This window comes from Pseudochaenichthys georgianus, chromosome 11, assembly GCF_902827115.2.
Source record: "Pseudochaenichthys georgianus chromosome 11, fPseGeo1.2, whole genome shotgun sequence".
Classification (NCBI taxonomy): domain Eukaryota; kingdom Metazoa; phylum Chordata; class Actinopteri; order Perciformes; family Channichthyidae; genus Pseudochaenichthys; species Pseudochaenichthys georgianus.
The window spans coordinates 28,171,602-28,185,840 of record NC_047513.1 but is presented as its reverse complement, the minus strand read 5'-3'; the positions used below and the strand labels follow the sequence as shown (position 1 = coordinate 28,185,840).

General features: G+C 41.9%; 1 protein-coding gene across 1 annotated transcript; it reads left to right on the top strand.

The window, feature by feature from the left end:
• Positions 1 to 861: 861 nt before the first annotated feature.
• maneal (mannosidase endo-alpha like) lies at positions 862 to 14,028 on the top strand. Its single transcript, XM_034093965.1, has 5 exons — positions 862 to 1,756; positions 2,545 to 2,884; positions 3,814 to 3,923; positions 10,066 to 10,142; positions 12,241 to 14,028. Exons 1-5 carry the CDS (start codon positions 1,583 to 1,585, stop codon positions 12,875 to 12,877), a joined length of 1,338 nt encoding a protein of 445 aa, XP_033949856.1. The 5' UTR covers positions 862 to 1,582; the 3' UTR covers positions 12,878 to 14,028.
• Positions 14,029 to 14,239: the final 211 nt, after the last annotated feature.

Below are 14,239 nucleotides of genomic sequence, written 5' to 3'. Positions count from 1 at the left end.
GAAAATAACTGGTCCCCCAGTGGCCCCCCCAGTCAAATTGGTCTAGAACCGCCACTGACCCCAATACTGCACTTCCATAACAACACTGCACATATTTGGTTTGATTTGATTATTTCAAGTACTTTGCAACGGTATACTGCACGTAGTTCTTTAGTATTTCCAGATTTCATGTAAATAATCTTCTATATCTTAACGTAGATACCATTTTATTTTGTGGTTGTTTTTTCTTACTTTTTATCGTCTTTAGGAATGTGTCTTGGTGGTACCTATAAACACATTATGCACGTACCACCAAGACACATTCCTCGTATGTTAAGCCCTACTGTATTTGGCAATAAACCTGTTTCTGATTCTGAATAATGTCACACTGACTGGTGCACAAAAACCATGGTTACGATTGAATTTGGACATAAAAAACCCCACATTCAATATACAGTATACGGTTTTTTTTTAATTGTGCAACACTGGGATTTGTTTCCTTGTTACATTTTACAGATGATTGATTTTTATTGAGGATAAATCATATATATTTAATTTAAGATTTACTAAGAGTGTTTCAATACACACATAAAGTACGGAAGAGGATTGGTGCCACATGTGATTTAAAAAAAATGGAGATCTTCAATGCAAAATAATTGCATTTATTGTCTATTTAAGTCAGAATAATCATTTAAAAAAATCACATGTTTCCCTAATCCTCACCCTAAGTGTGATTGCTTCTATACATGACAACACATTACTATACATATCTGTCACAACACACATAAATTATTCTTCATATATCTCAGCTCCACCTCCTGCCTTTCTTCTGGCACTAATCACCCCTCATACTTGCATTTCCGGTTGGGGGTTAATCCCACCCTCTCCTCCTGCACAAACAAATGTTTCATTCTCTCCTGAAGCGTCAAAAGAAAAGAAAACCTTTCTGTGCTGCAGGGATGGATTTAGGAAGCAGATGTGACCCCTGGACATATGAGGATGGGGTGACCGGAAGAGGAGCATTGCACGGGTAAACTAAACATATTAAAGCTCCTGTAGAGACATGAGGGAACAGCTGACAGGTGACATAGATGTTGGAGGAAAATATGGAGGGGAATAAAAGGCGAAGTGCGCAGCGCGGATATGCGGAGGAGCGGATTTATTATTTGTATTTCACTGCAGGATGGAGGTGAAATAACATGCATGTTTTACAGTCCCCGTCGCACTAAATCAACGCGTTTTATTTCCTGCTGTAAAACGAAGAGAGGAGCGCTTGTTTTACTGTCTGCAGCAGCCTGATCCTGCAGGGTATCTCGGGGATGATGGAAGTGAAAGAATACTCATGTTTTACAGTCTCCATTACGCTCCAGCTGCACTGACTGATTTCATCTCGCCAGTTGAAAACAATCAAAAAAGGAGCGCTTGTTTTCCTGTCTTCAGCACCAGGGACAGCGACCATGTGTGCAGAGGGGGGGGGTTACTGAAGCCTGAGATCTCCGGGTGGAGGGGAAATAACATGCATGTTTCACAGTCTCCATTGCACTGACTGAAAGACGACCAGAGGAGCGCTTGTTTTCGGTCTTCAGCACCGCGGACAGCCACCATGACGCGGCTCCGCAGGAAGGCTTTAGTTTCTCTCTTCCTCTTCACCCTCTTCATCTTCGGGGCCATGATGGGGCTCCGGACCCTGAAGCCCAGCGACGGCTTCTCGGACCTGGCCCCGGGAATGGGCTTCATCCGGGAGAGAGAGAGGGACCGGAGGTGGCTGGATGCAGAGGTGGGGAGTAACTAAGTACCTTTAGTCAAGTACTTAAGTAAAATGTGTATTGTACTTGTACTTTATTGGAGTATTTGAATGTTATGTTACTTGTCTTCTCCACTACACGACCGAGGTAAGTCACAGAGATACATGTTGTTCTTTTGCTCCACTACATGTATTTAATCCCTTTAGTTACTTCACAGATCTGGATGAATGATGTGAGATATAATCAAGTGTTGAATCAGACTTTAGTTCCACCTGGAGTAAATCCACAAGCTACCCTGCAGTCTACAAAGTACTTCAGACTAGCTGCACCTTCACCAGCTTTGAGAACACTTTCATGATCAATCATTATAAAACATATCATATATATTATTCTGAAATGGACCAATCTGCACAATGACTACTTTTACTGTCGCTACTCTAACTATATTTAGATGATAATACTTTTCTACTTTTACTTGAGTAACATTTGAATGCAGGACTTTTACTTGTAACAGAGTATTCCTACACTCTGGTACTTCTACTTTTACTCAAGTACCAGATCTAAGTACTTCTACTTTTACTCAAGTACCAGATCTAAGTACTTCTCCCGGCTCTGTATTTATGATGCATTGTTGGTGGAGCCTGGGACTGAAGAACTTAATCGTATAACACTGTAGCCTTTCATATGACAATAAAGCCTTTGAACTAAGTATGATTTTGAATGCAGGACTTTTAATTGTAATTAAGCATTTAGCCCATAATGTATTGGTACTTTTACTAGAGCATCTGAACTCTTCTCCCCCCTCTGTCTGGACCTGCAGGATGTGGTGGTGTCTCCGGGTCAGGTTCACGGCGGCAGCATCAGCAGCGACACTAAGGTGGTTTTCACTAAATCTGACCGGGAATACAGCATCTTTTACGACGTGCACATCTTCTACTACCTGTGGTACGGGGACCCGGCCACCGACAACAAGTACATCCACTGGGACCATGTGCTGGTGCCGCACTGGGACCCTAAGATCGCAGCCAGCCACGCCCAGGGGAGACACACGCCTCCGGAGGACATAGCCTCCAGTTTCTACCCGGAGCTCGGCCCCTACAGCTCCAGAGACCCCAAGGTGCTGGAGTCCCACATGGCGCAGATAGAGGAGGCTGCAGCAGGTAAACAGACATATCAATTATACAACTGCCCAAATATTGAACAACTAATTAATAATTTTATCATTTATAAAAATAATAATCATATAATAGTTTAAATATAATCTGCTTCAAATAACTCAACAAAATTGAGTGCAATATTGAGATGATGATTAAAAAATATATATTTTGTGCAGCCCTGGTGTAAATAAAGTTACCACAGGTTTATTGATTATTAACCAATCAGTGCTTTAACCTCCACCCTCAATGTATTACTCACATGTGGTTCTGTCCTGGGATATCAATTATAAAACTTCCCAAATAAAAAAACAAACATTATAATTTATAAAAATAATAATAATGTAACAGTACACATTTCTACTGATAATCTAAATAACTCAACAAAATTGAGTGCAAGAGATGATCAAATCAAATCAAGTTTTATTTATATAGCACATTTATAAACGATTTTTGGTCGAGCCAAAGTGCTGTACATATAATAAAAATAGCCTACAGTAGAGACACTTTACAGCAAATACAACAACACAGATTGTTCAGAATATCAGTATGAGAAAAACGACACCCTCTATCCTTAGACCCTCTGTCCTTAGACCCTCTGTCCTCAGACCCTCACATCGTACAAGGAAAAACTTCCAGAGAAAACCCACAGTTTAAGGGGGAAAAATGGGAGAATGATTAAAAAAATATATGTTGTGCAGCCCTGGTGTAAATAAAGTTACCACAGGTTTGTTAAGCAGTATTTACATTGTTACTCTATGTTTCTATAAAGTGAAGATTTGTTTACCTACTTTTGATCCATGCTCTGAGAGAATAACTGTTGGAAACACCCAATAAAAGTGCCCACAGCTTTTATTGATTATTAACCAATCATTGCTTTAACCTCCACCTTCATTCATTGAACTCCCACTCTCTGCCTCTCTGTGGTGTGTTAGGGGTGCTGGTTCTGTCCTGGTACCCCCCCGGCGTGGCAGACGACCACGGGGAGCCGAGCGAGGATCTGGTTCCCGCCGTGATGGACGCCGCCCACAGGCACAGCATCAAGGTAACTGGTGAGACAACCGGTATGTTTTCTACTTCCTGGCGATTTACTCAACGTGACAGTTTAACGTTAAAGCGGAGTCACGATGTTCCGTTTAATCATGTGTGAGTAGTAAGTAATCCTGTGCATGTAAGATTAAGAACATGCAATACTTTTGGGATGCAAAGGTCCTAAGGCTTTATTGTTGTACGCACAATAGCTAAATGCAGTTTAGACTCAGGCTCCTCCAACAATAACACAACACAATATACTTAAAGTTAAAGAGGCTTGATCCCTTAACGGTTTTTACTGATTTACTGAATGATAATGACTTTACAGCAACAAACGTCTCAATATTATTATTTGTATGATAGTGTTTGACAAGTTATTATCTTGTGCATATAGGTTTAAATGTTAGTATTATTAGCTATTGAACAAAAGGATCTGTTGTTCTTGTTTTTCGATGGCAGTTGTTGTTATACCTCTACATGTCTTGCAGCTGCAATGCATTGTGGTCCACTGAGGCTCTTACAGTGAATAAAAGTGAGAGTGCCAAGCGAGTGGGACCCGGCGGCATCTTCAATTTAAAATCTCTGATCTCAAAACCTGACATTTACCGTGATATGGAGGAAGCAGAGAGATGTTGCCTTTCTCTCTCTGAGCACATCGTTTTGCCTCCGTGTATTTATCTACTTCAGTGCAGCGCTCCTTCCAACAGTCAGATCCACTTCAGCACAGAAGGGTCTTAAAGCCACAACATGCTGAAGATGCATGAGAGACAAAACACACACACACACACACACACACACACACACACACACACACACACACTGAAGCATCAGCGTTAAGACGACTGATGCTTCTTATATGGAGGTCACACTGAGGTGTGTGTGCGTGCGTGCGTGCGAGGAGGAGATCTGTCACAACATGGCATCTTTTTGATTTACTATTGATCAGATGTATTGATTGATGTCCCTCTGGAGGAAAGGTGAAAGGTGATCTGACACACACACACGCACGCACGCACGCACGCACGCACGCACGCACACACACACAGGTTAGGATAAGTCTCCAGGAAATGCATGTAAGTCAATGTAATGTCCCCTGAAGTGATGTGTGTGTGTGTGTGTGTGTGTGTGTGTGTGTGTGTGTGTGTGTGTGTGTGTGTGTGTGTGTGTGTGTGTGTGTGTGTGTGTGTGTGTGTGTGTGTGTGTGTGTGTGTGTGTGTGTGTGTGTGTGTGTGTGTGTGTGTGTGTGTGTGTGTGTGTGTGTGTGTGTGTGTGTGTGTCAGGGTTTCCGTTAGCCGGTAATTACCGGTTTTTAGCTGGTAAAATTTATAAAAAACCGGTAAATTCAAAACCTGACGGTCAAAATGTCTGGTAATAATTAGGGAGGCTCCGATCGATCGGCCGCCGGTCATTATCGGCCGATATTCACTCTTAATAGTCTGATCGGTGCTCTCTATAAAGGCCGATGAGGAGAGCTGGATCTGATCCATATGGACATGAACGCGAGTGAAGTGTAAGCGGAGCGAGAGAGAGATCAGATCAGCTGCTGAGTCTGACCGAGACACGCAGCTCTGCCTGAGCACTTGGAGTGGAGTGCACCAGATGGGCGTAAAAAAGTAGGGCTTAACTCTAACGTCGGGCTTAGCTACGTCCGACGTAGTGATTCGAATTTACACCGAGTGCACCAAGCCTGACTAGTCTCGGGCGTAGCTGCGCCTGGTCTTAAGATGCGCGTCCACGTGAATACACGCCAAACAGTAATTGTTGCCAAGCAACGCCATTTTACAGACTCAGAGGACCGCAGAGAAGAGGGAATTCCCATTTGTACACAGCATGTTTCATGAGGGACACAAATAGCGTTGCACCTGGTCAGGTAGAGCAGCTGGATAATCCGAAACAAAGCAGACTTCCTGTTGGAGGGTTTGGCAACTTCCTGTTAAAGTTGTAATTACTTGTAGCGTTAATTGACTTCCTGTTGGATGTGTAATAACTTCTTGTTGAGACAATAAGGCAGACTCATTCCTGCATCACTCCATATCAGGTTATTCTGGGAACACTTTCTGCCATTTTCAGACCTCTTGAGTATTTTGGCGTTTTGCACTTTTGAATTCATCCGTTGAGTTATCTGATTGAATGCAGTGTACGACAACGTAATGATGCAACATGAGTTCAGGTTGGTGTTTGTCATCATCTGAAGAGTAAATGCAAACAGCTCAGGGTAAATATGATCTGAGCACACACACAAACACACTCTTCATCCGCAGATTGAGCGACGTTTTACCTTGGCGTAACACAGCCGCGTCACCATAGCAACTGTTTAGAAAAGATCTTGCTGTCTCTTTGAAAGATGCGTGGGCGTCGGGTGTTTGTGTCTCCACAGCTCAGTCAAAGCTGGGCTGCAACCCTGATATCATGTGCCTTTATATGTGCAAATAAGCGATGTGTCAATAAATATAGCAGTTATAATGTTGCGGAGTATGCGAGTAGAGTAATCTCTCCTGGAGATGAGCTCTCATTCCCTGAGGAGGAATGGATCTATAAACATATTATTTTATTGTTCCTAAAAATATGCTAAACAGAGACCTGAGACACTTGGGTCAGTGGATTAGATCCTGGGTGTTTCTCAATGTCAAGTACGCTTGCTTGGTGGCACATGTCATCCGACCGTCTTCCTTCAGAAGCGAGGTAAGAATACTTCCTGGCTTTCGGAAAACAAAGAGTGGAACAGGCTAGCAAGTGTGCAGGTTTTAAACAGGTTTTTAAACAATCAAAAATGTGAACACTATTAACTGTGATATTTCATCTGTTTGCATGTTTGTTTGTTCCTCTCTATTGTTGTACTGCTATTTATTTATTGTTGTACTGATGTTGTCTGCTGTACTCTATTTAATTATGTTTTTATTTTCTAGTCGTGTTGTGGTCATTTAACATCTTGCCAAGGACAACAGTTGAAAATTAGCCTGCTGGCTAATACTGGCTAATAGTGTGCGTCATATGAGAGGCCCCGCCTTACATTTTCCACCACAGATTTGGGGAAATTGGTCCGTGCGCAAAGCATTGTGGGGATTTTAAGACCGCGGAGTCTACACATGTGCAGCCTCGAAATGTCTCCAAACGAAGTACGCCGGGCTCGGTAGATTTCCAAGTATGCTGGACATTGGAACAGTCCTTCGGCGGCACTCAATGACGTAGCATGCTTGAAATAGTGGCTCTGGAGCAGCTTTACTCGAGATTGAGAAAAGCCGCCGTGTGTGAAGAAGCAGGAAATAAATCTCCTCCTCCTCCTCCTCCTCCTCCTCCTCCTCCTCCTCCTCCTCCTCCTCCTCCTCCTCCTCCTCCCCTCCCCTCTCCTCTAGAAATCCTCAGGGTCCTGCAGGCTAAACTTGGCTTCTGTCCTCAGGTCTTAACACGAGACGAGAGAACACCTTTAATTAGGAACATTTTAAACCAAAAAGGAGAGAAATACACGTTTCAGATTCTCTCCGTGTTTGATTACCATCAAGGGTTATGATTAGCAGAGGTTCACACTCCTCAATGCATATGCACTTAAAAAAGTAAATAATAAGAGGCAAAAACATCTGTAATTGTATTCCATAACAAAGTAGATTTCAACACGACATTCTATATTAGAAACAATACATGTTCAACAGCGGCGTTTAGACCAAATGCATTTAATGAAATGTTTCGAATCTAAGCATATCTGTACATATTATATTTCTTGTTTTTTATATTTTATGTCTGCACCATGACATCAAGTCAAATTCCTAGTATGTGCGAACCTACCTGGCAATAAACCTGTTTCCGATTCTGATTCTGACATATTTATACATTTCTAGTACTGATATATATTTACTGGGTATTTTTAACTTTTAACTATGCCTGATAACCTGCTGCTGCAAAATGCCAATGATTAATAAAGTTAATATATCTATGGATCACATCTTAAGAAGGGAAAGGCAAAAGAACTGCAATGTACAAGGATATATATGTAAGGATACTCAAAGCCCCTTTCTGATCATCCTTTTTGGACCACACCAACACATAACTGAACAATTAACACAGTGACGCATATTTAAAGACATAACATGTGTTTGTAACAGCTTGTGTTCAAGCACTTATCTGTTTTTAACGATTGAAAGTAATTCGTTTTTTGCTTTTCAGTGTTTTTACTGTGCTGACGTTAGATATTATAGCTGGCACACAGCTCGTATATAATAAAAGGTCAAATGAGTCAATCCTGCAGCATTCACACTCCACTGAGCAGCAGGAGAAATCGGTTTCACTCAACCATAGAAGGTTATTTTCTTTTTCCTGCAGGTATACAATCTTTATAAATAGAAATCCAGAGGCATGTCAGACGTTTCCTTTGCCAATCATCCAGAGGCACACACACATCCACAAACTCTTTGTATCTGCACAAAAGAATGTAAAAAGCATCGGCACATTGGTATCTTTTCCATTTATTCCACAAGGACATGATTGACAGCATTTGAATCACTGTTTGTAGTCGAAGAGATGTCAATCATGTGGTTGAAATGTTGTTAATAAAACCTACGCAGAGTAAAAAGAAGATTCAGGAACGAGATAGCAATGTGCTGTTTCATTTATACAAGAAACGCAAGGCCACTAAACTGAACAAGCAGGATGTTTTATGCAAAATTCAAGGTGACCATCTGGGGCATGTTCTAAAATAGGGACACTTGAGAAAGGCTACTTCGTGTTAAACTCATTTTTACAGACCTTATTTTCAGAGATTGTCACTATATGGGTATATGTTCAACCTCCAGGCCACTAATATATTTATATTTATGAATTGTATATGCTACCTTTTCTCGTGAACTCAATATTTTAAAGACAACTGGAGGGAATTGTTTTTAAAAAGGCACAAACCCTTTACTTGGACTAAAAAAATATCAAAGGTTATGGGATCTCTAACACGTTTTTGGCCTTTACGCAATAATATGGTAATATTGACCGTTTTTTACTTGTGGTTTCACTACAGCCCTAATTTTGCAATTGTAGGCTATTCTTAACATTAAGGTCACATTATCCGTAGCGTTCACTGCAAACTTTAGTCAAAAAAGTCCCTTAATATAACTTTATTTGTTAGAGGCAGAAGGCAGCGAACTACTAAAATAACACAAATAAACTGTACAATAGCTGAACAACATTGGATTATTTTATATTTCTATAGAATATAAGGATTGTTTTTGTTTCTGTCTGGAAAACAGGGCCTAAATTGCTTTATCAGCTAACATCACAACACCAAATCCATACAACAAAGCTCAGTGAGCTAGCTTGCTAACCTTATCTTGCTTGCTAATATGTTGGAAGGCTAGCTTGCAAATTACTTAACCAGCCAATGTGACGGCTAACTGATGATGACCAACAGTGTTTGTTTAAGCCAACATAAATAATGTACAAGGAAAAGTGTCAACTAAGAAATTAGCCAATTGCAATGCAAGGCAGTGGCTGCTAACTAGCTAACCACAAGCTAAGTTAGCAGCTAGCTAGTTAGCAGCCACCTATGCTAAACTAGATTCGCCAGTTAGTTGTAACTAATGGTTCTGCCAATGTTTGCTAAATGTGAGCTGATAAAGCAAAGTGCAAACAGTAAGCTAGTAAAGTTAGCCAAAAGTCCAAATATAATATAGTAATATAACAGATTATAACATGATATATTTCCCGTCATTGCAGAAATGCAATATACATTCATGTTATTAAGTGTAAAGCTGCAGCTGCATTTAAAAAACATTGCGCAGAAAGCTCCTCGTTAAAACTTTGCGGTTAAACCTTTGATTGTTTCCCGCTGACTGGCATTATATTAGCTTTGATTGGTCATTAAAATGAATCTGGTGTTGAGTAGTTTGATATTTGAGTGTGCACACAAAAGCATTCAAACACAGTGGTACAAGCACCTCCAGAACATAATGACACTCCAATCAACACTGTGACTCACAGGCAGCGCGGCCAGATCATTAGCGAGGTTGCACTAATTGAAGGTTGCTTATACTGGCTGTCCATCAAAATAAATTATATGCTGAAATAATAAGAGCTCTGTTTGACAATGAAATTCATTGCATAACCCCTTGTTTTTTAGGGTTTTGTGCATTTATGTTGTTCTTTTTCATGATCTTTTTCTCAATGTGTTTTCACAGGTGGCCTTTCACATACAGCCGTACAAAGGACGGACGGACCAGAGCATGCATGACAACATCAAATACATTATTGACAAGTAAGTTGTTCGGCTTTGTTTTCACTTTCCTTTGTCCCAGACGTGTTTCCTTTCACAACGGGATCTCTGATTTCAATATCTGATGTGTGAAGTCTAGAGGTGTGGTGAATCATGAAGTTTGAGAAGGGAATAGAGGAACTTTTTGTTACATATAGATGTCTCCCCTGTGATCCTGCTGTTATAGATCAGGAGGTAGCTTTTGCTTTGACTTTTACCAGTCTGACTGTCAGAAAATCCCAATCCTCTTCCCTAACTCAAGCAACATGTAAAGTGTGTCTTTAACAGACATGTTAAAAGGCTGTGTGAAGCTGACCGTTGAAAGGCCCGACCAAGCAAGGAGGCAGAGGCAGAGAGTTCAAATATAACCCGGTGTGGGCATTTATTACTCCTTGTGGTACATGACACAGCCTCAATCTTACTGTCTCGTGTGAACACAGTCACCAGCCACAAGGATCTCACACACACTACCTGTCCTGTCAGGGAAAACAGAGCCTAAATACACACTAATCAGGCCAATAAGACACAGGTGGGGGGGGAGGAGACAACACAATCACCAGCCACAGACAAAACGGGAGGGGGAACACTTTCAAACTAAACCACATGTGCAATATTACAAGGCCCGAAGCCATCAGTCCACAGTGACGAAGTTACCATCGTCACAGGCTGTATGGGTATCAGATAGAGTTTCACCTCATAGAATATTCACTAGCAGTCTGATAGAAGCCCATGATCTCACACTGTGACTAGGCGCTATGATAAGGCGCTTTCACACCGGAGTACTTATCCCGTTTCGTTAGTGCCTGGAATTTTGCGTTCCACCAAAAAGAGAACTGAGTTCAGAGAACTTTTACTCCCATTTGTAGTGCCTGCTAGAGAGCGAGTGGTGGGACTATGAAAAAAGTACCAATTTCTATTGGCTGGGCGAATTGCAAACCACGCCCCGTAAAACTCCGCCATTGTATTTGCTGGCATTAGCATTATTAGCATTAGCCCAGCGCACCAACGGAGAGAGACTAACTTATGGCAACACAAAAAAGACATGGGAGCGGTGGAGTGATCAGGAGGTGTCGGCGTTCTGGCGATTTACTCGGAAGGCTTCAGTAGAAGCTGCTGGGAGTCCCAGCAGCTTCTACTGAAGCCAGTCCCCAACTCCGGGGACTTCGGGTGGCAGTATATGCCGTAAAGTTGTTTGCGGCCTGCCAGTAAACCAAAAGCAGAAGAAGAAGAAGTGACGTCAGCGGCTTCATTTGCGATTCCGGTGTGAACGCGGTCGGCTCTTAGTTCCATGGGGGTACTAAGTGCTGGGAGCTAAGTACGGCAAAGTACTTGGTGTGAACGCGGCTATTGACTCTCAGCAGCAGCACATTTACAATGTTCATATAAATACTGGAGTAAATTCAAAGCAAAGGTTAGAGGGCGTCCCATTTTTGCTCTTTATATTCCTGCCAATATTTTTCAGAAACCCACTGTGCTGGCCATCTGTATAAAATGAAAGAAAATTGGAGGGCCAGAAAAAGAGATGATGGTTTTCAGTAAAGCATACATATTTTCTCAGTGTCTGAAAGCCTGTAAAACCTCTTGTTATAAAATGTGCTACATGTGGCATTTAAGCATACTTTTATTTGAATATACTAGTATAAAATAAATCAAACAAGACTACAAAGAAGAAGATTGGTCGCTCAGGCATCTGACCGACTGATACCGATGCAATTTAACTTTATGTCCATCATCCTACATCGTACATGCAAGTGACTCGCATTGTTGTCATTTAAAAAGAGAACATGTCCGGAGGCTGCAGTCTTTTTACTGCAGTGACTATATGATAAGCCGGAGAGCCTCAGCCCTTAAAGCTTCACAACTCAATACTTTTTACATTTTAAAGAACTTGAAGGAATTGGTAACTTTATGACTTTGGCTACCCCCAGTTGTAGAAAAAAACACCCTTTACCAGCCCACAAAAGAACAATGCAAGCCACTAAATATTAATTTTACTTAATTTTAGCCTGCAATTGAAAAAGACATTAAAGCGACTATTTTCAAAATGTTTTTCCATGGATATTGCAACAGCTTGAAATTCCGCCTCTCTTGTTTTCCTCAGGTATGGAAAGCATGGCGCCTTCTACAGATTCAGGTCCAGCACGGGGCGAGTCCTGCCTCTGTTTTACGTCTACGACTCCTACCTGATGCCAGCCGAGTCCTGGGCCGATCTCCTCAGCCCTAAAGGTTCCCACAGTATCCGAGGCACACCTTACGACGGTGTCTTCCTCGCCCTTATCGTGGAGGAGCGACACAAACACGACATCCTAGCTAGCGGCTTTGACGGCATCTACACCTACTTCGCCTCCAACGGATTCTCCTTTGGCTCGTCCCACCAGAACTGGAAAGCCATCAAGAACTTCTGCGATGGGAACAATCTGCTCTTTATTCCCAGCGTTGGTCCGGGGTACGTGGACACGGCTGTTCGCCCGTGGAACAACCACAACACGAGGAACCGCGTTAACGGACGATACTACGACACTTCCTTGCAGGCGGCTTTGTCTGTAAGGCCGGAAATCGTCACCATTACGTCCTTTAACCAATGGCATGAAGGCACGCAGATAGAGAAGGCTGTACCCAAGAAAACAGTGACGCGTTTGTACCTGGATTACCAACCCAATCAGCCGGACCACTACTTAGTGCTCACTCGCCAATGGGCAGAGAACTACAACAAGGAGAAGGACACATGGCTGATGTGAACTTAATTTCCCTAGTGAATCAGACCAAAACAAAAAGTCAGCTCCTACTCCTTTATGTCCATTTCAATACCAGTTTTTCTGCTTCGACAGCATCTACACCTACTTTGAATCTAATGGCTTCTCTTTGGCTTGTACTACCAGAACTGGAAAGCCATTAAGAACTTCTGCAATGCCAACAATCTGCTCTTTTGGTCCAGTGTTGGCTGTTCGCTCGTAGCACAACCATGGAACGAGAAAGCATGTTAACGGACGATATTAGGACACATCTTTTCAGGCCAGAAATCTTGACCATTAAGTCCTTTTACCAATGTCAGGAATGGACGCAGATAGAGAAGGCTGTACACAAGAAAACTGTGAGGTGTTGTACCTGGACTGCCAACCCAATTAGCTAGACTACATAGTGCTTACAGGCCAGTGGGTCGAGAGCTCAAGGAGAAGGACATGTGACTGATTCGACAAGAAAAGACATCTCCAAACCTTTATATCTATCCCCCTAACTGTTTTATGTCCGACTCTGAGCACTACTTTGACGGCATCTTCACCTACTTTGCCTCCAACGGCTTTCCTTTGGTTCGTTCAACTATGACTAGAAAGAAAGAACTTCTGCAAAGCCAACAATCTGCTCTTTATTCCCAGCGTTGGTCCGAGTTACTTGGGAAGGGCTGTTCAACCGTGGAAACGTCTTTGCAAGCGTCACCATTAAGTCCTTGAACCGATGGAAGGGACGCAGATAGAAATGGCTCTTCCCAAGTTTGTAACTGGACTACAAACCCAATCAGACGGACTATCACTTAGTGTTTACTCTTCAATGGCCGGAGAACTTCAACAAGGAAAACGACACATGGTTGAACTTTATTACCTGGTAGATCAGACCAGAAAATACATGAAATCAGCTCCTTTATCTCCATCTCCTAGCACTTCTGATAAGATTTTCTCTAAATGTTCAATCTACATTTACTGTTTTTAATCCGTTTTTTTGTACAGCTTATAAATGTCACCTGGTATGTTGAAGCTATGAAGGACAAATAATCATTGTTTCCTGATAATTCAGTATCTGTGTGCGGCTTATATGCAGTAACTCTGCCCTGTAGAGACGTTTTTCTTATTTTCTTATGATGAGAGACTGTTCTTTCCTGTATTTCTCTGAAGTGAAAATTAAAATGTGTGTCTGGTTACTGTCGGTGAGTCATTGAAAAAGAACATCCGAGAAAGATTACAAATAGTTAAAGAAGTGTGGGTTGCAGGAATATGGTTTTCAGAGTCTAGGGTTTATATTTGTTTGCAGATGGTTGAATAATTAGCGTGTGCAGAAAACCAAAAACAAGACAGAAGCTTGTGCTGCAGCTGCTCGAAATTATTGGT